We start from the raw sequence: 25453 nt of genomic DNA on the forward strand, positions 1-25453 counted from the left end.
AGATTTAATACCGCTGTCTTTCATAATGAGATCCATATAGATAATGAATAACAGTGGAGATGATGTGCACCTTGTCACATACTTGATTAAACATCAAACCATCTTCCTGTACCTCCTTCAATTCTAACTGCTGACTTACAGCTTAAATAAAGACTGCATGTTGCTCATTGTAATACCCCATTTACATCATACAACTATATTTTTGAATAGCTTTTCTCTGGGCACCTTGTCATATGCCTTTTCCAGATCTACAAATTCTTGTTATATTACTAAGATTTCTTAACTATTTGTCTTAAAGTGAACATCTTTTACTTCAATGTTTTTTCTTTTTTTCAATTCAGTTTAGTTTGAATCTTTATCTTATGGTTCTTTTGCAGTTACAATTGTTTTTATTTTCTGCATTGATATTGCCATATTAAAACACAGATTTGGTCACCAGGTTTTCATGGTGATGAGGATATGTTGGAAAGGGTTCAGGGAAGTAGTCACAAAGGTAGTCAGTGGTCTTTGGAATGTGGAGTATGGGAACAGATTGAGAGAATGTAAGTTGCAGAGCCTCATGAATAGGAGAAGAGGGGGGGGGGGGATATGTTTGTTTATTATTATTATTCACATATACAAATTATACATATTATACTATTTAACTTGTATAATTATGGCAATATTTCACAATACAATTCAAAGCACAGTACAGTGTTACAAAATAAAATTCAAGTATTACTATCATATTCTGTTGGTACTAACACTTATTATGGCTATTATTTTATTATGGTTAATAAAAAGTTTTCTCATATCCAAGTAGAATATAATATATTTCGAATGGTTTCAAAGTTATGATAAGTAATTGGTTTAGAGTAATGTAAGTTAGTTAATGCAAATATGTGTAACCAAGGGCCGTAGCCATACTGGTTACTAGAAAAGTAATTAGTTTAAAACAGACACTGAGAGTCTGGGGGACCGCATCTAAGAGGGCTCCCTCACCAGTTATAATAATGTACATGTTGATATTTTAATTCCTAATTGAATGAACCAATTTGTAAATCAATACCTTAATTGGTTATGATATATGAGTTATAATGATCTCTTATACTATACGTTTAAAATAATTGTCAACATTCTTTAATCCCATAAGGTAGTTTCTCAATCTTTTTCTGAATACATAATCTGAGGTTATAGATGTAATTTCATTCAGAAGTTTATTATAGCTGCTCGCCGCATTATATGATTGAGACATATAAGCTGGTTGTTATTGGGTAGACATGGAAGAGATTTTTCATAGACTGGGAGAGGGGAGTAGAACAAGAGACCATTGCTGAAAACTTTATAAGGAGGGTGTGAACAGAGGAGTGAGGAGCAGGTTCTTTGCATGGAGGGTAGTTGGTGAGTGGAATGCATTGCCTGAGTGTGTTGTGGATATGGACACATTGAATCAGTTTAAGACATAGTTGGATGAGCATTGTATGCAATAGTCTGTCTCTCCCAGATCAGTCTCTGACTCCATGGAGGTCAAATGTTAATAATAATAACTAGCACATATCTCTTAGAATTTAAATAATTGACTTTGGAGGTTATCTTCATTTTCTGCTAGTAATTTTTTTTTTAAGTTGAACCCATCCACAAAAGTTGGTTAGTCAGCCTATGATACTTCATTATCTTGCATTGAATTTAATTGAATAGGGTTATTTTGGGAGTAAGTTTGGATTTGAACTGTGAAGGGGCATTAGGTTACAGAATTCATGGGGCAGACCAAATGATGGGAGCTTACCTAATAGTCCTTTGTGCTAGGCCCAGTCAAAGGACTTGGAGATATCATGTGCAACCACTTGAAATTTACCAAACTTTTCCATGGTATATTACCCCAGAGATGAGTGCTCCAGATGATGACTTTGCCACTGAGACTCCAAGGTTTGATTCTTGTTTTTGAACTGTTTAATTTTCGGTAATGCATGTATAGTTGTCGACAGTTAACCTGTAAAAGCTACTTAACTTTAATTCTTTTTAACACTTTCTTGCATACTTTTTCTTTACAATACGATATTAAATTTTATCCTCCTTAGCACTAAGTGATGGTCACTTTCAGTTTCAAATCTTGTATACACGTTCTTGTATCCTGAACTAGCATGAATCCCTATGTGACATACTCAATGAGGCTTTCTTATTTTTTGCATCTTCTATCAACGTTAACTTATACATATCTTTATGTTGGAACATTGTATCAGTAATGACTAGTGTGTGTCCTAAGCTGAAATCCAACAGATACTGTTATTATTAGCTTTACCCTTTTCTCCAAATTTTCCCACAGTGTTCCTCTTTTGGGATTCATTTCCTACTCTGCTGTTTAGATCTCCAACAAGGACCATCTTTTCCATTTTCTTTATGTCAGCTGCCAGCTGCGATGACTCAAAAAAATTCCTCCACTTTTTCCTTAAGAGAATCATCTGTAGGATTATATACATAGCCCCGTTCCGTTAGTGACAATATGAGCAACCAACATTCGCATGTTTATTAGTAGAGAGAAAGCTTGTCTTGCTGTAATAGCACTTCACAAGGTTGGAATGCAGCCACCTGTTATTTTCAACATGCTAAAAACACTTGGGATTAGTAGGACATTTGTGTATTGGACTATTAATCATTATAACAATACATAAGATGTATCTGGCTGCCAAAGTACAGGTCAACCATACTATTAGGACACAATAGCTTGTGAGGGCTCTGAAAGCACACCTCTTCCATAATCATGTGAGAATACAGTGGCATCACGAGAGATGAATGTCTTGTAGAGAACAATGCCACATGTACTGACCGATAACCTGGAGGTAAGATCCTATTGTCTTTCTACTGAACATTTCCTAACACCACAACTTATGCAGAAGAGGGTGATGAAATCAAAGGCACTGCTCTGACAGTACGTGAACAATGGACACAGAGATATCCTCTTCACAGATGACATTTTCACCATTGAAGAGTCATTTATTTGCCAAAACGATTGGATATAGGTCCTGGATGGTCACACAGCACGTGCTATAGCACTCAGATTCAGAAAGGTCATCACCATGTGTCAGTGATGGTTTGGCAGGATGACATATCAGGGAGTATCTGAGTTGCATTTCTGTTAGAAAGGGATCAAAGCCTCTGCTAAAGTACATTAAAATACCTCCAACTACTGTTGTGTGGTCCTCGACTTGTGTGCAGAGAACAAATTCTGTTGGAAGGTCCACTGCCTAACGTGAAACAAGGTGCTGTTCAGGGAATGTACCCCACCACATATCACCATCTGATTGGCCTTGGTCCCTGTCTGAATCTGTAGGACTTCAAATTGTGTTCAGAGCTTGCGAGCCTGCAAAAAACAACGCCCCCATCATCATCAGCCTGTAGGTGGATTTGGAGCGAGCAGTGATAGTATTTCCATTTGATGTTGTTCGGGCACAAAGGCAAAAGGGGGACAATTTCAAACATTGAATGCTGCTATGTGCACATTATTCATGTGGTTTATATGTGCTGAAAGCTATAAATGATTTACTGGTTGATTAAAGGTTTATGCGCTCTTCAAATTGTAACAGTATTTATGACTAGTAGACTAGGTAACATCCTATACTTATTATTTACTAAGATCTCATTTGACCAATAATGTCTCAGTAATGCTAATTATGTCCATGTGAAACTCTTCTAGTTCTTCTGCAAATTCAATTTCATTTCCATTAATTCTTATGTTTATGGTTCCTATTTTCAGTTCCTCTCGTGTTGGGTTTGTTCTTTTTTATTTAGATGTTGAGTTAGTTCCAGTAGCTGACTTTTCACTGTTCTCTCTCTCTCTCTCTCTCTCTCTAGTTCCCAAGCAAAAGCAGTGGGGGCCTTGTTTTACCAGCACTCTCCAGCCAGCATGTTATATCATTATGTGTATTTGTAGTTTAAGCCAATACAGAGTACAATTTGGTCAGCAAAAGTTACAAATTTCCAGCCCATCCTTGTTCGTTCAGTGCCTTGTGTATACCTATTAATGGCGTACATCACATGAAGAAGACGATTGGACATTACATCAGAAGCCTCAGCTAGTTTTCCACATTTCCTTAAAAGTAATGGGGAGGTCTCCTCCCAGTTAATGGGTGGGAAGATTTTATTTATCTCCTTACAAAAATAGGTAGGGTAACCAGGAATGCAGCTATGCAGTACTTGCAGAATGATTTGAATAGACTGGAATTGTAGGCATGGAAAAATGGATATCAGTCCAGTGTCATAAATATAAATGATGCACTTTGGTGTGATTAGATATCCAATGCCATATTATATTGGTGGGATTATGCTAGAAGAAACTGATTCGGTTAGTGATCTTGGTGTGGTAATAGATAGGAAGTTGAAGTTCAGGGACCATGTAGCAAAAATTGCAAATATAACTCAAATGATAATTGCAATGCTGAAACAAATGTTCACATGGGATGATAAGGATGTCATTTTGCCTCTTTACAAGCCTTGATAATTATTATTACCTGACATCTCCAGGGAGTCCAAAGACTCATCGAGGAAGGAGACCTACTTTAGAACTCTCCATCTCAATCCACCAACTACAGCGAACCACATAATCTACAGCAGCACCATCTACTGCCCACCCCACCACTAGCATTTTTACAGACAATCACAAACATCCGTGCCCAAGGCGAGATTCGAACCCACAGCTTTTTTTTTTTTTTTTTTTTTTTTTTTTTTTTTTTTCTGGAGTGCGGATATGCTAACCACTTGGCCAACCAGGCCAGGATAAGACCTCACTTGGACTATTGTGTGCAGGTCTGGTCTCCTGGTTTCCATTGTGATTCCAATACAGTAGAGAGAGAGAGAGAGAGTGAAATTGAGAGTGTTAAAAATGATATCAGGATTGTGGAATACTGAAGGCAGATTGAGAATTTGTAGACTGCAGACACTGACTGTAAAATCTATCTAATTCTTTATTTTTATTTGTTTGCTTTATTAGTGCAATCTGTTTAATTTTTATAATTATACCACAACTGATTTCTGCCCTCCCTCCACCCTTAAACAGACCTAAGATTATCAGCCTGTTTAATACGTGCAGTTCACCAACTTACGCACGAATCTATTAGGAAAATTTGTTTTATTTATGACTGCACCATCTAATTGAATTAATTTAGTTTGAAAGTTAAGGTGAGGAGAACAGGAATCATTAACTATATACAGATTTTCCCTTATGCAAGTCGTGACTGCTAAAAATTGAATTTGCATGCAGGTTCGCTATTTTTTTGAAGATAGTACATTGGCTAAAGAACAGGCCAGGTAGTTACAAAAACAAAACTTTTCACACTGTATATAAAATATACAGTATGAAAAATATTATCATTATTAGACCTCAAGGAAGTTAAGGACTCATCAAGGGAGACATTACATATCCACATCAGCACAGAAACTTCCATGGCTTCCCCATTGTCCTCTCTCAACCTTCCATATAATGAAAAATTTTATCAACAGATATTCTGTAAGTCTCTCTCAAAAGTTTATAGACCTCTGTCATATTGCTCCTCTTTCTCCTGTCTACCAGTGTCTGCAGTCAACATAGTCGATACATTCTAGCAATCTATACTCAATGATCTCGATATTATCTTGTTACTCTTCTTGTAACCTTTCCTCCCCTCTGAACCCAGGAGACCAGATTTGCACACAGTAGTTCAGATGTGGTCATATTAAGGTCTTGTAAAGAATCAAAATGACTTCCATATCCTTACTTTTCACTGTTCATTTCAGTAACACAATTACCTCTTCTGTATTGTTTGCAATTTTTTCTATGTAATCTTTGAACTCTGAATTTCCATCCACCGTAACTCCAAGATTGTAGCCTCGTCAGCTGCTTCAATCATAATCCTACATATTTTAAGATGAGATATCCAACCTGTTGTTGGATATCTCATCAGGCCAAGTGCAAAACTTTACACTTACTAACATTGAAATGATAGCTAGTATTGTTTACCTACACTTCCTGCCTATTCAAATCATGATGTACATGTTATATATCAGTAGTAATTCTGATTTCCCTGCTGTCTTTGCATCATCAGCAAAAAAATTAATCTCCTGTCAAGCTCTTTCCTGTATCATTGATATAAAGATTAAACAGCAGTTATTCCAAGCTTATTAATCCCTTGGGTACACCTTAAATCCGACAGGTTCACACCCGCCATATACCGCTTTCTTATACCTGTCTGCCAGCCAACCTACTTATCCAAGTCAGTAGTTTACATTTCAATCTCATATTCTCAGTTTATTCGACAGCCTTTGTGTATCCTATCAAATGGCTTAGCAAAGTCCAACAATATTATTATTATTATGGTATTATGGGCTACTCCATGGAGTCCTTAGCCTCATTGAGGGAAACTTCCTGTATTTTGCTTTTGACCAACTTCTCCAGTACCTTGACATTGACTCCTGATATGCTGATTGGTTGGTGATTTGCTAAATCAAATTATTCCCTTTTTTCAACTCAGCCATGACTTTATTATTAAATATGAGCAAATTACTCAGACATGATGACCTCACTTTTGTAAACGCATTCCGTCCTTGCAAAGTATATTTACTATATGCGATTTCTTACTGATTTCTCTAAAATCTTCACAATCACCCCCAGATATACTGATAGGTTCATAGACACATTAGTCTTTGCACCACCACAATTATTGTACAATGGGGTTATTTTGCATTCTATCCATTTCTGATATATCCTGAGCTAATACTCGAATTATATAAACATGTTGGGGACCAAGTCAGTTCAGTCAAACATTCCTTTAACATACGTGCTAATATCCCATCTGTCCCTATTGCTGAATTCTTATCCAAGTTATGCATCAGCCCTACAACCTCCTCATGCACCTTTATCTCTTCATTCAGTATAGTGGTAGCATGCTGCACTATGTGTACACCAGGTTGATGAATTTGAATGCTGGCAAAGTAAGTATTCATTATTTGAGCTATTGTGTCTGCTTCTTATACAAGAGTACCATCTCCATTCACAACACTCATAACATTTCTAGTCTGCACTTTTATGTATTTCTTCACTCCTCTTATTCTCATGATATTCCTTCTATATCATCATCTTCTTATGAATCTCTTGCTTAATAAGATTGCTTATCCATTTTGAAATGGATAAGCAATCTATTTGTTCTTTGAACTCTAGAGACACATTCAGATACTACATTATTTAAGCATCTTTTCAAAGCTTCCCAAGCACTTCTAATATCGTGCTCATTCAGTAACCTGATACCATTGAACCAAATATAGTATTCTCCTGAGTTTATCATAATTTCCAGATCTGTAGTTCTGCATGTACCCTATCCTGATTCATACATCTATATAGTTGGCTGCTTTGATCATTGTCACCAACTGGTGGTAAAACAGTCACATCCTTACCTGAGACACCTTCTGACACTTTGATCAAATCTAATGCACAATGAACTCAGATTCCTTCTTTCACATGCTGCTTGAAAAAGTTGTTTCACAATAGCTGAGTAAATTCTCCTTCATTTTTATCATGAGTTTTCTCTGTTACCCAATCAACATTCAGATAATTTAAGTCACCCATAATAATTACTTGTTTAGTACCCATCAGGGTAATTTGGCAAAGCATTTCTTCATCCCAATTTTTAGCAACATCTTACCATATATTCTTCTTCTTGGCCACCACTTCCCCCCATATAGTTTCAAACTCACTGATGTACTGATACATGACACATTATTACGACTGCTCTTGTGAGTGTTTATTCTAACTGGATTCAAGTCATCCAGTTCTCCTTGAATACAGTTAATCCAATAAAAATTAAAGTTATATCTATACAAAATTAATAACGGAAAAAACTCACGTACAAAGATTATTTAATAGTATAATTTTTGCCTGTGTGTCACAGGCATCTTCAGTACATTAAGCTCAAATTAAACAATAACTGACAATTCCAAAAAGTGCCACCTAAGTAGCTGGTGTAAAAAAAAAAAAATTAAAGTTCTTATACATTAATCCAATCAAAACTGAAGTTAGTTTGATAAACAGACTCCTCACACCTTATAATTCATTATTTAGTGATTTGTAATTTTGGTGATTTGCCTTAAAATAAATTGTCTTTTCAAGGAATTGCCAATCATCCAGCAAATTGTTTATTTGAGGAACTGCCTTTTGATTATTTGTTTATTCAGTTAATTGTTGTTGTTTTTTGATGATCTGCCTTTTGGTAAATTGTCTTTCAATTAATTGTTTTTGGTGAACTTGCCTACATACCATTCCTTTCCTTATAGGGATTTACAGTGTATTTGTATTGTGATATTTTATTACCCATTCATTTTGTGTGTTTAATATATTAGATTTCACCGCTATTGTACATGTTTTAAGGAAAATCACTTAAATGACTATATAGCCAAATGTTAAATAGAATATAACTAATTTATTTTTAAAGGCACTACTATGTTCCTTTTTCTAGAAGACTTCATTGGATGCATAATACATAGAAGAAAAAGAGATACGTTAAAAAAAAGATTACTTTGATATATCACCAAAGTTCTAAAATATTAACAGATTGCTCATTGAATGAATTCACAGACTAGCTACTTTGTTTTGTTGTTTTCATACATGAGGATGTGGTCTCGAGACTGCCATAGCTGAATAGCTATGAATAGATCATGACTCCATATCAAGAAAACTTCGTCTATATATATATATCTTTTCCACAATCTTGGTTTTAATGGAAAGGAGTTTATTGCTTATTCTTCAAAAGCTCCTAAGTATATATTCACTAGTATAGGTGATAGAAGGTTGTCTGTGGCTAACCGATAATTTTGCTTGTAGATCATGTTTCCAAAAATGAAATAGCCTGAATTTATACAGTGACGTAAGAGTGTCAAGAATTTTTTAGGTAATTTATCTTGTAAATGAACTAATACTTCTTCTATGGGCACATTAGTAAAAAAAGAAGTAACATCAAAGCTGGCTATGATTTCATCTTCTTGTCATTTAAGTTATTTTCCTTAAAACATGTCTTTAATTGTGGAAACAAAGTGTTCGGAATTCTTAATGTAAGTGTGTGTGTGAGTAATTATTATTATTGTTCCGGGCAACTCCAAGGAGTCGATAGACTCATCGAGGGAGGCCCTAACATCATGTCAAGAACAACTATTTGACATTGACACAGTATCTATCATACCTTGCCTTGAACTCATTCACGGTCGTAGCACCCACAACAGACTCTGGAAGCTTATTCCACTCATTCACCACTCCCCAAGTAAAAAACCTAGCTCTAACACCCTTGTCAACCACGCTCTTGCCCAGCTTCTATGCATGGCCCCTAGTCCTCCCACCACCAGTCATATTTTCAAAAATATCTTCTGGATCAATCTTATAGAAACCCTTCAGTAATTTGAATGTCGCAATCATATCACCCCTCCTTCGCCTATCATCCAATCTCTGCAACCCACAAATCTTCAACCTATTTTCTCATAAGGTTCATTCCACAGACCTTCTATCATCTTGGTCACTCATCTCTGGATCCTCTCCACTTCCTCCCCATCACAAAGAAACCCTGGCGCCCATAACTGGGCACAGTAGTCCACATGGGGTCTTATCAAGGCTCGATACAGAGGAACAACAACTTGTTTGTCTCTGCATGTTAAAGTATTTTTCAGAAGCCAAGTGATTTGATGAGCTGATTTAGTCACTTTTGCAATGTGCCCCTTAAATTTCATTTCCCTATCCACCAACACTCCCAAATCCCTGGCCTCATCAATCTCCTGGAGTATGGTTCCACCAATGTGATATACTGCTGCTATTCTTTTCACTCCAAAGTGCATAACCTTACACTTTGCCACATTAAATTGACATCCATTTTTCCTAGCCCAGTCTTCCAAACTATCCAAATCATCCTGTAAAATTTTGACATCCTGTGCACTCACAATTGCTCTACCCAACTTTGCATCATCAGCAAACAAGTGAACACTTCCTCTCAAATCCTTTCCTATATCATTGATGAACAACTTGAAAAGCAGTGGTCCAAGAACAGAGCCCTGCGGCACACCACTAGTCACAAGCCGTCTTTTAGACTCCACTCCTGAATAAACCACTCTCTGGTATCTCTCCTTCAACCACACGCCTATCCATCTCACCAACCCTATATCTATCCCCATCTGCTCCGGTTTACTGATTAGGGTTCCATGTGGTATCTGGTCAAAGACCTTGGTCAAAACCCATTACCCCCTATCCAGTTCAGCCGTCACTGTGTTATAAAACTTGAGCAAGTTACTGAGGCATGATCTACCCTTCACAAAACCATGTTGTCCCCCATACAATATCCCATTTTCATCTATCCAATCCTGTATTCTTTTCTTGACTAATTTCTCTAAGACCTTGACAATGATTCCTGATATGCTAATCGGTTGGTAATTTACAAGAGCAGTCTTGGAACCACCTTTATGCAGTGGAACTATTTGCCCCTCTTTCCACCCCCCTCGGGACTAACCCAGACCCGAGACTCAAATTAAACAAAATGGTCAAGGGTACTGACAATTCTTTAGCTGCTTCTCGTACGACACGAGCTGGTATACCATCCAATCCCACGGATGTATTGACATTGAGGTTATGCAATAGACTACTCACCTCCACTTCATTCACCACAATTCCCATATAATCTACTGGTTTATTCGTTTCTGCAATGTCACCACCTGGTTGATATATACTTGCAAAGTGCTCACTAAGTAACTCAACTATATCAACTGATTCAGTTACCTCCCTACCATCGGCATTCTTTAAAATCATTCTGCCATGTACATTTTCCCTTTTACTTGCTACATATCTAAAAAACTGTTTAGGATTCTCTTTAACCTGCATGGCCAATGTTCTTTCATAATCCTTTTTTGCTTTTCTTACCACACTCGTTACCCTTCTGGTGTGCGCTTTATACCGTTCATGTGCCTGCCGGTCACCTTTCTCCTTAAATTCCCTCCATAGTTGTTTCTTTTTTTGCAACTCAAGCTTAATGGTGTTATTCATCCATTTAACCCCTACTTGATTTATTATTCTGACTCTAGGTATACAGTCAGCCATTGCTTCATGCAAACACTTCTTAACTGCCTTCCATGCACTATCAACTTCTAGTCCTTGCAGTTGTACATGCCATGGCACTGAACCAATCAAACTCCTAAGCTTGTCATACTTTCCAGCCTGATAATTCCACATGTACCCTGTCTTAATTGAAAATTCCACACCTTTAGCCACCTCCCAAGTCAAGACCCTATGATCACTCTCACCAATTGGTGACATTGTGGTCATATTTGTTACAGCCAAATCCTCAGATATAATTACTAGGTCAAGCACTCTCTGACCCCTAGTATTTTCCATTACATGTTGTCGCAGATAGTTATCCCTTAATAACCGCATAAAATCCAATTCCTTCCTCCTGTGTGTCCTCTCCTCACTCCAATCAATGCGACCATAGTTGAAATCTCCCATAATAATTACCCTCCTTCCTCTCATTTCTTCTATTTGCTTGTGCATACTGTCACCACCATCTTTTCCATCACCTGGTCTATAGCAGTACCCAATTGTATATTTAGTTCTGCTTGCCACAATCTCACACCAAATGGCCTCAAATGTGCTCTTTATTCTATCCTGCAATTCATCTTCTATTCTCCTTGGCTGTAGCTCATCAGCTATCATCAACAATACTCCCCCCCCCCATTTTATTTTCCCTGTCATTCCTGAACACACTATATCCATCACATTCAATCCCACTAGCTATATCATCTACAGTCAGCCATGATTCACTAATACCAATGACCTGTGGTCTGGAAGTGCCAACCATGGCCAAAAACTCTTCCTTCTTGTTCCTAATACTCCTAGCATTAGTGTACATGAATTTAAGACCCCAATTAGCCCCAACCATACCTTGATGCCTTATATTAACTATCCCACTCTGATTTGTTGTCCTTATTCACTCGGGCATATTATATTCATTCATACATTCAACTGCCTCCCTAAGGACTGTATATCTACCCTCCCCCTTAATAAATCTAGTTTCCCTGAATTTGCATATCCAGTATATTCAGCAACACTTTCTCAAGTCTCCTTACACCATGACTATTCAAATGCAAGCCATCCATCTTATATAGATCCTTTCGCCCATCGAACTCACTCCACACATCCACAAATTCCACACCACTCGTCATACATAACCCACGCATAAAGTCATTCACAATTATGGCCCTCCTTTTAAATATTTTACTGTCATACTGTGGCAAAAGACTAATCATTCTAACTCTCTCACTCTTCTTTTGCTACCTCAAACAATTCATTCAGGTCTTCTATCATTTCCATTTTATCTCCTTTCAAATCATTCGTACCTGCCATAACAATCATTTCTTTCACCCTTTCCTTTTGCTCTCTAATAGACTCAGTTACATCCTTTATGTCGCACCAGGTTGGTACGATTTTGTCAAATCCTCTACTAACACACCTCCTACTAACGAGTCTCCATACAGCACTCTATCCTTCATTTTGTTTATGTTCACATGTTTATGTTCACACTCCTATTTTTCCTGTCATACTTTTTATTATTGGCTGGTTCAATCAGTCGACTTTTGCTCATACACTCTAGCTGCTGTTTTGCCCTTTGTATCGCACCATTCAACAACGCGATCTCATTCATTGCATCTATCTCATCTTTTTTATTCTCTGTAAAACCATTAATACTATCATTCACACTCTCACAATTCTCTGGTACAACCTCGCCGTTTCTTGTCATATCCCTGTTTTCTTCATTCTGAAGTTTGACAAAATTATCACACTCACGATCCGAAATACACTTCAATTCCTCATTCTCCCTACATTTTCTACACACATTCACCCCTTTATTATCATCTAACCACACTCTGACCGCACTCTGCAAAGCGTACATTTCGCAGATAGTACACTGAATCATCTCCTTTGGGTCAAAGGAGACAACTCAACATCACCAGAGTTAAAGATCAGTACTATCAACGTAAGAAGCCTGAATGGCAAAGAAATGGAGCTAGCTGAGGAATTAGATAAGTACCAGATCGACATAATAGGGGTGACTGAACAAAAAAGACCAAAACTGGTGAGATCTTTCTGAGCAATAAATACAAAATGTTATATTCAGGCAATGACAATCAAGGAAAAGAAGTAGTCATAGTATTTAACACAAAATACGAGGCTAATCTTCTTGAATGGCAGTCAGTCTCAAGTAGAGTAATGTGGGCAAATATGAGAATGGGGAACTGGACAATGAGACTTATTTGTGCCTATGGTCCCACAGAAGGTTCTACTAAGGTAGAAGTGGAGGAACTTTTTGAGGCTTTAGAAAAAGCAACTGACACAATGAAAAAGGAAAAGTTGGTCCTTGTTGGGGATCTAAATAGTAGAGTAGGAAACGATTGTGAGACATACAAAAATATTTTGGGAAAATTTGGAGAAAAGAGCAAAGCTAATAATAATGGCAAATATCTGTTGGATTTCTGCTCAGGACATGGACTGGTTATTACTAACACCATGTTCCAACATAAAAATGTGCACAAATTCACATGGAGAGAAGAGGCTAGGAATAAGAAAAGTCTCATTGACTATGTTATTGTTGATAGTGATGTTTTCTCCCTGGTGCAGGACACCAGAGTGTACAGAGGATTTGAAATTGGAAGTGATCACTATTTAGTCTTGAGCAGGATAAAATTGAATTTCATATTGAAAAGAATAACATGTAAGAAAGTTTTAAAGCGAATAAAAGTTGAGCAGCTCTCAGATGTGAACTGTAGACTAAAATACAGAAATATTATTGAAAAGAAAATGAAAGAGTTTGAGAACAGGAATCAAACCTTGGAGATTTAGTTGCAAACTCTTAAGGAAACATTGATTGATTCTACCAGAGAGGCATGTGGTGAGGTTGTGTGCAAGGATAAAAAAAATCAGAACTCCCTGGTGGACACAGGAAGTTAAAGAGGCAGTGAAGGAAAAGAAGAAAGCATATCAAAAGTTCCTGGCAAATAAGTCAGCTTTTACTCTTACAGAATACAGAGACAAATGTAAGAAAGCTAAACAGTGTGTAAAACTAGCTAAACAAAAGTCATGGGAGGACTTTGGCAAGAATATAGAAAATAAATATCAAGTAGGTGGCAAAATATTCTGGAGGTTGTTGAAGAAGCTTAGGAATGGAGGAAAGAGTGCTGTAAAAGGAATTAGAGATGATAAAGGTGAAATGAAAACAGGAGAAAAAGATATCCTTGAAGTATGGAGTAATTACTTTGAAAAACTGCTAAATGAAACAAGCAGTGATGACAGCACAATGATAAAAAACACTCAACAGGCATGCAGTCAGGAATATATATCCATACTTGAAGTAGAAAAAGCCATCACAGGCTTGAAATGTGGAAAGGCAGCAGGAGTAGATGATATTCGACCAGAAATGCTGAAGTATGGTGGTATAAGAGTCTTACAGTGGCTGCACTGCATAGTTCAGAAAGCCTGGACAGAGGGACGAATTCCCGATGATTGGAGTAGAGCTCTCATAGTACCCATATATAAAAAGGGAAATAAAACTGAATGTGAGAATTACAGAGGTATTTCCTTACTGAGTGTTCCTGGCAAGATCTATGCAAGTATACTTGAGAAACGGTTGAGAAGAATTGTGGAAGAAAAGCTTGGTGAAGAACAAGCTGGATTCAGGCCAAATAGAGGCTGTCAGGATCAGATCTTCACTTTACGACAAATAGTCGAGAAAGCATGGGAATATAACAAAGATCTGTATTTAAGTTTTGTCGATTTGGAAAAGGCATATGACAAGGTGCCAAGAGAGAAGCTATTCAATACGCTGCAGTTATATGGTGTCAATGGGGCATTATATCAAGCAGTACTTAGTCTTTATTTGAGTTGTGAGTCAGCAGTTAGAATTGAAGTACAGGAAGATGGTTTAATGTTAAATCTGGTGTGAGACAAGGATGTACATTATCCCCTCTGTTATTCATTATCTATATGGATCACATTATGAAGGAATGTGGTATTAAACCTGATATCAAAATTGGAGATGTTAATGTCAGCTCTTTGCTTTATGCGGATCATGTTATACTTCTAAATAAATCCGCTACAAGTCTGCAAGATTCTCTGACTAAATTGAATAGCTGTTGTAATAGATATGGTATGAAGGTCAGCAATAAAAAGACAAAGACAATGAAAATAGGCAGAATCATTGAAAATGTCAACTGTGTTGTGAATGGAGAACCTGTGGAACAAGTAAAACATTTCAGCTACTTATGCACAATTTTTACTGAAGATGGTAAACTAAATATAGAAATAGACAACAGAATCAGCAAAGCTGGTATTGTGGGAAGTCAATTGAATAAATTCATATGGAATAAGAAAGAAATTAGTCGGAACACTAAATTAGCTGTATACAAGACTGTGTTCAAACCAATTTTAACTTATGGATCTGAGAGCTGGGTCAGAAGTAAAACACTTGACCAAAGACTAGAGACCGCAGATATGAGAGTCCTGAGAAAGATTATAGGCGTGAACAGATGGCATCAATGGCAATATCATATTAAAAATGAGGATATTAGGAAAGAACTTGACATTGTCAGCATCCAGGAATGCGTTAGCAGAGCTAATCTCAGATGGTATGGTCACTTAAATAGAATGGGAGAGGAAAGATTAGCAAAACAAGTGTTCTCTGCCAGGTTGGCAGGAAAATGACCCAGAGGAAGACCAAGATATAGGTGGATTGATACGGTACAAAGTGCCTTAGACGATAGAAATATAATATCTGATAATGTTGGAGTCTTGACAAGTAACAGACTGATTTGGAGGAAAATTGTAGATAGGAAGTTAGTAATGATGTAATTTTTTCATGTAGTACTTGTCATATCCTGTACACCTCTTGAGGGTACATGGCAGGAATTTGATGATGATGATGATCATCATCATCTCCTTTACATTACCGTTCTTGAAAGAAGATGGCGAACCATCATTACTGGTCGCCATTTTCCTTCGTACTGGAGCCATACTTACTAGTAACGTATTTTATCAAATTATAAATTATAAACACCAAAAACACACAAATAGACACACTAAGATACGGAAGGCAAACAAAACTACGAAATATTAAAGTAAATTTATCAACGATAACTGAAAATAACGCTTATCTTATCAGTAGCTTTCACGAACACTACACACTACGAATCCCTCTAGCGGTGACTTCCCGACATAGATTATGTTATAAAACACTTTAGCACACTAACTACACTAATAAAACTACAATATACTAAATATACTATACTAAATATAATATACCAAAATTACACATTTAAATCTAACAAAATATTTAATAAATCAACAAAAATCACAAATTTCTCAGGAGATCTCCGTTTGTTTATTTATTTTTTTATACACACACACTCTCTCTGGGATTTCAAAATCCAGACTGACAAAAGCTCGGAATGTAATACACCTGATATAACAGTGGTTAAAAAAAGTGAGAACAAGGGTGTTCAGTTTATCGAAAGATCAGTACCAGAAGATAGCCGAATTGACGAAAAAGAAACTGAAAAAATTACAACGCATCATCATGAGTTGCAAGTCAAAGTTGAATGAATTTGGCAAAAGAAGCCGAAGGTTGATCTCATAATAATAGGTGCTTTAGGTGCCATCTTCAAAACATTGAAAAACATCTAGAAGCACTCCAGTTAGATGGATTAAAAACTGGCAACTGCAAAAGGCTGCTTTGTTTGGCACAGCATTCATATCCAGAAGGTATTTCACAACTCATGGGTCCTTGAGTAGGATATACATATATATATATATATATATATATGATCATTTTAATAAGCTTGGTATATTTCTTGATGCTGGTACAATACTTTCAGGACATCATAAAATGTGATTCTATCAAAAGTCCCTTTTCTAAGTCATTGAAGCAACATAAATATATTGGTTTGTTATCCTACCAATTTTTTCATTATTTGTTTTATGATGTATGCTTCCGCCTTACAGAATCCTTTCGTGTAATTATAATTTAGTCTTTATTCTAATTTTTTGATAATTTATGCCCATATTTTTAAGATATTACATAATAAGTTTATTCCTTAATAGTTTTTGAGTTCTTATTTTATTCCTTTTTTTTTTTAAATACTAGTATTCTGAATATTCATCCTTCTTTCACTGAAAATCTGTCTTTTCTTAAAGATAAGTTTAAATAATTTTTTCTCGAGATTGTTTAATAATAGTAAGTTGAAATTACATGCCAAGAAATAACTGAACATGTATTACTTCACCACAGAGTCTCCAAACATATTGATGCACTTGTCCCAATGATAGATCAATTTATCAATACCAGCATTGAAGAAGTCCATACCCACACCTAGTAACCAATATCGCACTGCCTGATGAACTTCCTCATCCATAATGAAATGTCTTCTGCATTTCGACCACTCACAAGTGGTGTGTGGAGTAGCATTGTCTTGCACCAAAATCACACTAATTGTCAGTAGTCCTGTCGCTTGCATCGAATGTTGGCTTTCGGTTTGTCCAACATTTGCACAGTAAAGCTCTGCATTGATTGTTCCTCCCTTCTTTAAGAAGTCCATCAACAAAATACCTTGCCAATTCCAGAACACTGTGACCATGATTTTCAGATAGTGGGAAGTTTTGAATTTTTTGTGCACAGGAGATTGTGGATGTTTCAATGTTATGGAGTCTTGTTTGCTCTGTGAGTAAAGTGATGAACCCACATTTCATCTCCTGTGACTAGACAAGTGAGAAAATCCTTGCCTTTGTAACTGTATCACAACAGATTCTCTAGACATCCCCCTTGTGTGTTGCCTTGTGCTCCTCTGACAGTTGTTGGAGCACCTAGTGGAACACATCTTTCAAAAGCCAAGGATATCATGAACAATTTCGTAAAGAGTGAACTTACTAAAATTCACTACTTGTGCAATTTCACAGAGTTTCATTCACTGTTCTTCATTAAATATGTGCTTAATGTGCAAAAGGATGTCTTTTATCTTGTGCGAAGAAGGCCTTCCTGCCTGATATTGATATTCAGTGTCACCACAGCTCTCTTTAAATTCATTGCATCAAACTCGCACCTGTTTCTTTGATATCACCTTTTTTGCCATGCACGGCAACCACTTCATGATGAATATTACTTGGTGAAGCCCTTTTTTCTTGCCAAAAAACTAATGACTTCACAGACACCCATTTTGGACCACAATCTCACTGTATCCAGCAACTTGCAACTGGAATTAGGTGTGAGGTGACAGTAATGCCACACTGCAGTGGCAGTCTTCTTGGACGTTTCTAATGGGTCTGTCTGTCTACCATGTCTTATCTTCTCATTTCCTCTCACCATTATTAAGAGAAAAAAAATGTGTTACCTTACTTTTTGGAAATCCCTCGTATCATATCATAGATTCCATCAGTTTCAGCTGATATCCTATATTTTAATTTTGAGGTTACTGATTTCTGTTGTTCATTTCAGTTTGTTCTGTAATCACTTGCACTTTTTATTTCACTTTCTTCTATTTCCTGGCTGTCGTATTTCTGGCATTTTCATTTCTTCTTCACTTTCATATAATTTGGTCAAATAATTGTCTGTGTTATCTTTCACTTGTATGATTGTATTTACATATTTATTTTCTTTGCTTCTGTAACATTCTCCATATTTCCTTCTGTTCTCTTAAAAATCATATTCCAGTTATTTGTGTAATGTTCTCAGTATTTTAGCTTTTCAAGTTTTATATTGTTTATTTTATTTCTTATCCTATTTGGCTATATGTCATATTTTGAAAATGTTTTTTACATTTTCTAGTTTATCTTCATATGCTGACAAACTTCATGTTTTTTCAGTCTGTTTTGACGTTACCCTTATATTGTCTTCTCATAATAATTCTACCATAAATTTATTTCCTTACTTTCTTTTTCACTTTATTTAGTTGGAGACAAAATTTTCACATCAATAGGCACAATGGACATTGTTCAGTCAAATGTGAATCTGATTCCATACTTCTTACAACTTGTTAGAACCTGACTACCATTTGTATTAATTCAGTTGGTAATTTTTTTTACAGTTTTTCTTCAGATCTGTAGTTCAGTAGTCACTTGCAATTTTATGTTTATTCTCAATATTCTTTCAGATGTATATTCTCATTAGTTAAAGTAAAGAGCCAATAGGCTTCATTTCGGCGATGTAAAACATTTAAATTAAGGGGATATTAAATCCCACATTGTTTTAAAACCGAATAAGGAACTCAAAGATCGGAATCAAAGAGTTTCATGCCGAATATAGTAACTATAAATGTATCGGTGACTACTAGCGTAAGCTAAAGCACGTCGTTCAAGTACGCAGCACAAACTAGGGCAACTCGTTGCAAAGGTGGAGAAAGTTCTGAGCGCTATTCTTAGTATTTTCCACAATGTAAAACCCATCTCCTTGGCTCTTTACTTTAAATAATTTATGGGTGCACTTTTTTGACAACTCGTATAGCAGAGTATATAGGTTCTTTTCGCTATACCCTTAGTATTATATTTTGGTCTAGCTACTCACTGATGAGATCTCAATAAAGATCGAAACCAATCTGGGTAGTGACCTCCCACCATAATGTATAACATCATACATCTCCTAGGAGATGGGTTTTACATTATGGAAAATACTAAGAATAGCGATCAGAACTTTCTCCACCTTTGCAATGAGTTGCCCTAGTTTGTACTACGTACATGAACTACGTGCTTTAGCTTATGCTAGTAGTCGCCGATACGTTTATAGTTACTATATTCTGCATGAAACTCTTTAATTCCGATCTTTGAGTTTCTTATTCAGTTTTAAAACAATGTGGGATTTAATATCCCCTTAATTTAAATAATAGTATATTCTCATTGTTTTATTTCATTTTTCAAATCCTCAAGTATCATTCCTACACCAGATTTTTTGTGAACTCTTTCTTGTTAGTTTACTCCATAAAACTTGTGAAATTTATTTAATTTATACATTCCCCTCTTTACCTCTGTTTTTTTGTATTTTTCTGATATATACACACTGTGTTTACATTTTTCTTCTCAAGTAGTTCTTGCTTTTTATTTAAGAAGTGAACATAATAGATCATAAATCAATTTTAATTATAATCAAGATCACTTTTACAGATAAATGTACTAAACCTCAAATATGCCATTGTGTGTGTATATATAAATTAAGTAACTCATGTAATGCACTTTTGTTATTAGGTTCTAGAGGCAAAACCACAGCACTTAGAGTTTGCAGGTAATTTGATTCCAGTTACTAAGTCAGGTGAACAGCTTAGCCTGACCTTTCAAGCTTTTAGAGAAAACAGGTTACCATTTACAGCAAGAGTAAAAGATCCACACCAGGAACCTCTAGGCAGGGTTGCATTCATGAGAGAACCCAGAGTAAGCAGAGGTGAACCTCCTCAAACACCAATATGTAATCTTAATATTGTTTTGCCAGAGGTGTGTAAGGTGAGTGTTTAAAAATTCAGTTCATATTTCTATTACAATTAATATTAACATTTACCAACATAACAGAATAATGCTGTTAGTAAATAAAGAAATTGATTTTGGGGGCCTCATCTCATTCTAAATTAGTCTCGGTTGTTAAGGTTTGATCAGTGTATTCTAATTCTTAAATTTTCAAAGCATATAGCCTAAAACTTCAGAAACCTAAAAGGTGTAGGCACTCCAGTTAGATTCTGCACAATATGCAGAATATTGCTTTGTAATGTCAGTTATATTGGTGCATTACTCCCTTTATTATCACTGAATTCTAAGTGGTGGCAATTCCATAATCAACAGTTTGAAGCAATAACTCAAAATCCAGACCATTGAAAAATTAGTTGGATGTAGGAGGGCAGATGGCAAGATGTATGTAGCGGAGTAGATTAGAAGAGTAGAGAACTCCCATGATGACTCCTTGGAGGTGTCACATTATAATAATAATAATTCATTCTTTCCCTCCCTTCTACAGGTATCACCTCTAGCACAATTAGCATTGTTCACTCATACATGAATCTCTGATTCCATACTTCTCAGAACTTGTTCTTAACACCTGAGCAGTCAATCGTGCTAGTACTAATTTTCATCACCATCATCAATTTCTTGATATGTACCCTAAAGGGAGTGTTCAGGTTACTATGACAGCACTACATGATTAAGTTGACATTATTATTAATCTCCTCAACAATTTTCCTCCAAATCAATCTATTACTCGTGTGCACTCCAATATTGTCATGTGAACATCTCATGCTTCTAAGGTGTATTGATTCTTACTGAATCAATCTATCTACACCTCGGTCTTCCTCTGGGTCTTTTTTCTTGTCATCTTGTTATCAAACACCTGTTTTGCTAACCTTTTCTCACCCATTCTATTTAAGTGGCCATACCGCCTTAGAGTAGCTCTGCTTACATATTCTTCAATGTTAATAATGTCAAGTTTCTTTCTAATATCTTCATTTTTAATGGGATTCTGCCATTGGTTCAATCCTCTAATTTTTCTCAGAGCCCTCATTATCTGTGGTCTCTAGTGGTCAAGTGCTTTATTTTTAACTCAACTGTCAGACCCATAACTTTAAACTCATTTTAACACTGTCTTATGTGTTTTGTATACTGCTAGTTTCATGTTTTGGCTAATTTCTCTCTTATTCCATATAAATTTATTCAGCAGGCTACCCACCTTACCAGCTTTGCATATTTTGTTGTTTCTATCCATATTTAACCTATCATCTTCACTAAAAACTGTGCCTAAATAGCTGAAATATTTTACTTTTACTCTATAGTATCACCGTTCAGAAAGAAGCTGAAGTTTTTTATGCCCCTGCTTATTTTCATAGTTTTGGTCTTTTTATTGCTGATTTTCATGTCAAATTAATTACAGCTGTTATTCAATGTAGCTAGAGAATCCTGGCAACTTAGATATGTTTATTAATACAACATCATCTGTATAAAGCAAAGAGCTAAGTTTGGCCTCTCCAATTCTAATATCAGACCTAACGCCACTTTCTTTCATAATGTTGATCCATACAGTTGATGAATAAGAGTGGAGATAATGTGCATCCTTGTCTTCTTACCCCTGATTTTACATCAAAACAACTTCCTACACAAGCCATCCCACATACAAATTAGCCAAACATTCAGCCAAAGTGCTCACATAATATACTGGCAACACACCTTCACACATAAATCTCTCACTTCAGTTTTGATGTCTCCTCCTTATTCACAAATATCCCACTCAAAGATACCTTAGACTTCATCCAATCAAAATTTCCTCCTGATATTTCACCCCTATTTCAGTTCACCATGAACTCAGGCTATTTCGTTTGGCAAGGAAAGTTCTTCAAACAGATAGAGGGGACAGCCATAGGTTCTTCAACCCTAGGCAACTTCTTTATGAAGACCTTTGAAAAAAAAGATTAAACTCTCCGACATAATTGCCAGCCTGTTGGCCAAGTGGGTAGTGTATCTGTTCTCCAGCCAAAAAGCTGCAGGTTCGAATTCTGCCATGAGCATGGATGTTGTGATTGTCTGCAAAAATACTCATGGTGGTAGTGGTGGGCAGTAGATGGCATTGGTGTAGGTGATAAGGTTTGCTGTAATTGGTGGAGACAGAGAGTTGCAGAGTAGGTGCCCTCCTTCAATGTGTCTTTGAACTCATCAAAGGAGGGCTAACAATGAAACAACAAATTATAATTTCAAAATTATTTTTATATTTCAGCATAATCTCCCTTAAGACTAATACATTTATTCCAGCTATGCTCCACCGCCATTTTTCCGTCCCTGTAGTGGTTCTCAGTAAGATCTGCAAAATACCCTTCTACAGCTGCAATCACCTCTTGATTCGAAGAAACACACTGACCAGCGAGGAAGAGTTTTAGTTTTGGGAACAGATAGAATTCAGAGGGAGCCAAATCTGGGGAATAGGGTGAATGTTCCAACAATTCATAGTGTAGATTCCTTAATTTTCCCATTGCCAAAAACACCTTTGTGTTTTTGATCATCAGGTGCATTGTCCTGATGAAATATGATTTTTTTCTTCTGCAAACCAGCTCTTTTCTCATGAATTATTTCATCTAGTCTGGTTAAAAGATCAGAATAAAATTCCCCGGTTATTTATTGTTTTACCCTTTTCAAGATAATTAATAAACAAAATGCCTTTAGCATCCCAAAACACCGATGCCACAACCTTTCCTGCTGATGGAACCGATTTTGTCTTCTTTGGCACTGAACAACTGGCTTCTGAACAGAAGTTTGCTGTTATTTAGAAGACATTTCTTGTTCATGCACCTTCAGCCTTCATTTTGGATTTGTTATATAGACAACGTTTTTGCTATCTGGTCCCATAATGAAGACATGTTGCCTACTTTTTTTTTATCTAATATAAACAATCTACATTCATAAATTACATTTACTATATAAATGGAAAAAGACAATGAATAGTACTTTTTAGATATTCTATTCTTCTACTCACCATCAGGTGAATTAATTACTTCCGTATATCGAAAGTCTACTTTCACTTGATGCTACATTCAGCAGCATTCGGCTTACCATCCATCACAGAAGACTTAAATTATAAAAAATTTAGATCTGCTCATACTATTTGTTCTACACCTCATCTATTACGATAGGAACTCTTAAACATTAAATGATACATGAAACTCAATGACTTCTCAAAAAGGACCACCCAACAGCTTTTTAATTCCTATAATCCTAGTTCAGATAACAAGGAAACAGTGCTTTCAGTTTCCCATACATTTCTGGCATCTCAGAATCCATTTTCAGAATTCTTAAAAAATACAATTTAGTGGCCTATCAAAAATTCTCAGGATGGTTTCCATCTTCCAAAGATGGACTACCATGTTCCTTGTGACTGCCATCGTTCTTACTTTGGACAAACTGGATTTTCATTTGAAAAGAGAATACAAGAACAACAATGTTATATTACCAACAGTAAATCTGAGAAATTTGGCTTGGTACTGCATAGACGACAATATCCTATGGTCTGAAACATGCTTACTTCACTGTCCAATTTTAAATTGGAACAACTACTTCTCTCCTTCTGTTATATGAGAAAGTCGTATTCTAATTACGCACCAATAATTTAAAAAAAAAATAGCTCATTGATAATTAATATTGCAGTATTCCCTCAGTTATACCATTGCATTGTTTTATGTATAACATCACATGGCTCTTATTTTTTCAAATCAGTTGATTTTTTGTATTATACCTTATAATTAACTATTGTCACCACTGATGAAGACCTGTAATATTCAGACTGAAATATACAGCCTTATATAAATAGTATTACTTATTTCTTTTTTTCTTTTCTTTCTTTTTTTTTAATTTTTAATTTTTTTTTTTAATGTTAATTGAAAGAAACCTCACAGGATATTAGTTTGCAATTCAGCAAAATATCAGCATCTTAGCAAATGATTACATTTATTTTGTTCACATGTATAGTGATTTTATATTAAATTGTACATGACAGACTAGAACACACGACTTGTGTTATTAAGATCTGTTTCAGTGTTAATGACCTCACTTGAAGTATTATGAGAATCTAAAGGATGTGATGAGGCAGTTTGGTTAGCTTAGTTCCAGTTCATTAAACTGTCATTATTGAGTTACCATCCAAACCAAAAATGCTGCAACACACCTATGTGATATCCAGTTAAGATACCCACCGAGACATCAAGTCAAACATAATTGTGCACTTTGCTTTCTAGGTCTAAAAAGCAGACCTAGACATAATACTTGAGTTGTTTTCATTTAGTCTTTTACCATCTATTCCAAATACTCTATTCTTTAATTTTCTCCCTTCTTTTTTATGTGAATCATACCCACAAAAGGTTAGTTAACATATAGCTCATTGAGTACCATGGTTTGGCTAAGGGTTAATAATCCAGTAACCTAATCCATAATCTGGAGACCAAGCATGGAACTTCAAAAAGTTCTTTAATTGGTCTCTAGGTTGTAGATTATAGAATTATTAGATCTAAATATGAAACTAGGTATGGAACTATTAGAACTAACAGTGCATCAGTTAATTTTAGTACTGCATTTGACTTCTTGTATACCTGATTTTGATGTGATAGGGTGATTAATCATAACTGCTATGTCTGAAAGTCGCATGTATTCACTGGTCAGTTTACTTGTTTGAGGAAAGAAAAACCTCAAGTTGTTGGGTTTAAAAACCTCCATTTTAAAGTTAAATCTCCCTGAAAAAGGAGTTTCTCTATAGCAGATCTACATCCTCACTGTCATGAGGATTGTGTGACATTTATTTTTCAATTGGAAGGACCTGGATTTGAGTCCTGTCTAGGACATGAGGAACATATATTATGTTCCTCACATTCAACTGAAGATGAGTTCAGCCTCATCTCACATTATTATTTATTATTACATGACACCTCCAGGGGAGTCTAATGA

At 35.9% G+C, this 25453-nt stretch overlaps 1 protein-coding gene across 16 annotated transcripts in view; it reads left to right on the forward strand.

The window, feature by feature from the left end:
• Positions 1-25453, forward strand: part of LOC150095834 (uncharacterized) — a 1527755-nt gene that overhangs the window by 1109357 nt on the left and 392945 nt on the right. For all 16 annotated transcript variants that reach the window (XM_090409494.1, XM_090409490.1, XM_090409495.1 and 13 more), the window contains one exon: positions 20243-20494. In XM_090409494.1, coding sequence (XP_090265620.1) covers positions 20243-20494 — 252 coding nt within the window. The remainder of the gene's footprint in view (positions 1-20242; positions 20495-25453) is intronic.

This window comes from Typopeltis vanoorti, chromosome 19 (genome assembly GCF_054136105.1).
Source record: "Typopeltis vanoorti isolate ZY-2024b chromosome 19, IOZ_Tvanoo_1.0, whole genome shotgun sequence".
NCBI classification, from domain to species: domain Eukaryota; kingdom Metazoa; phylum Arthropoda; class Arachnida; order Uropygi; family Thelyphonidae; genus Typopeltis; species Typopeltis vanoorti.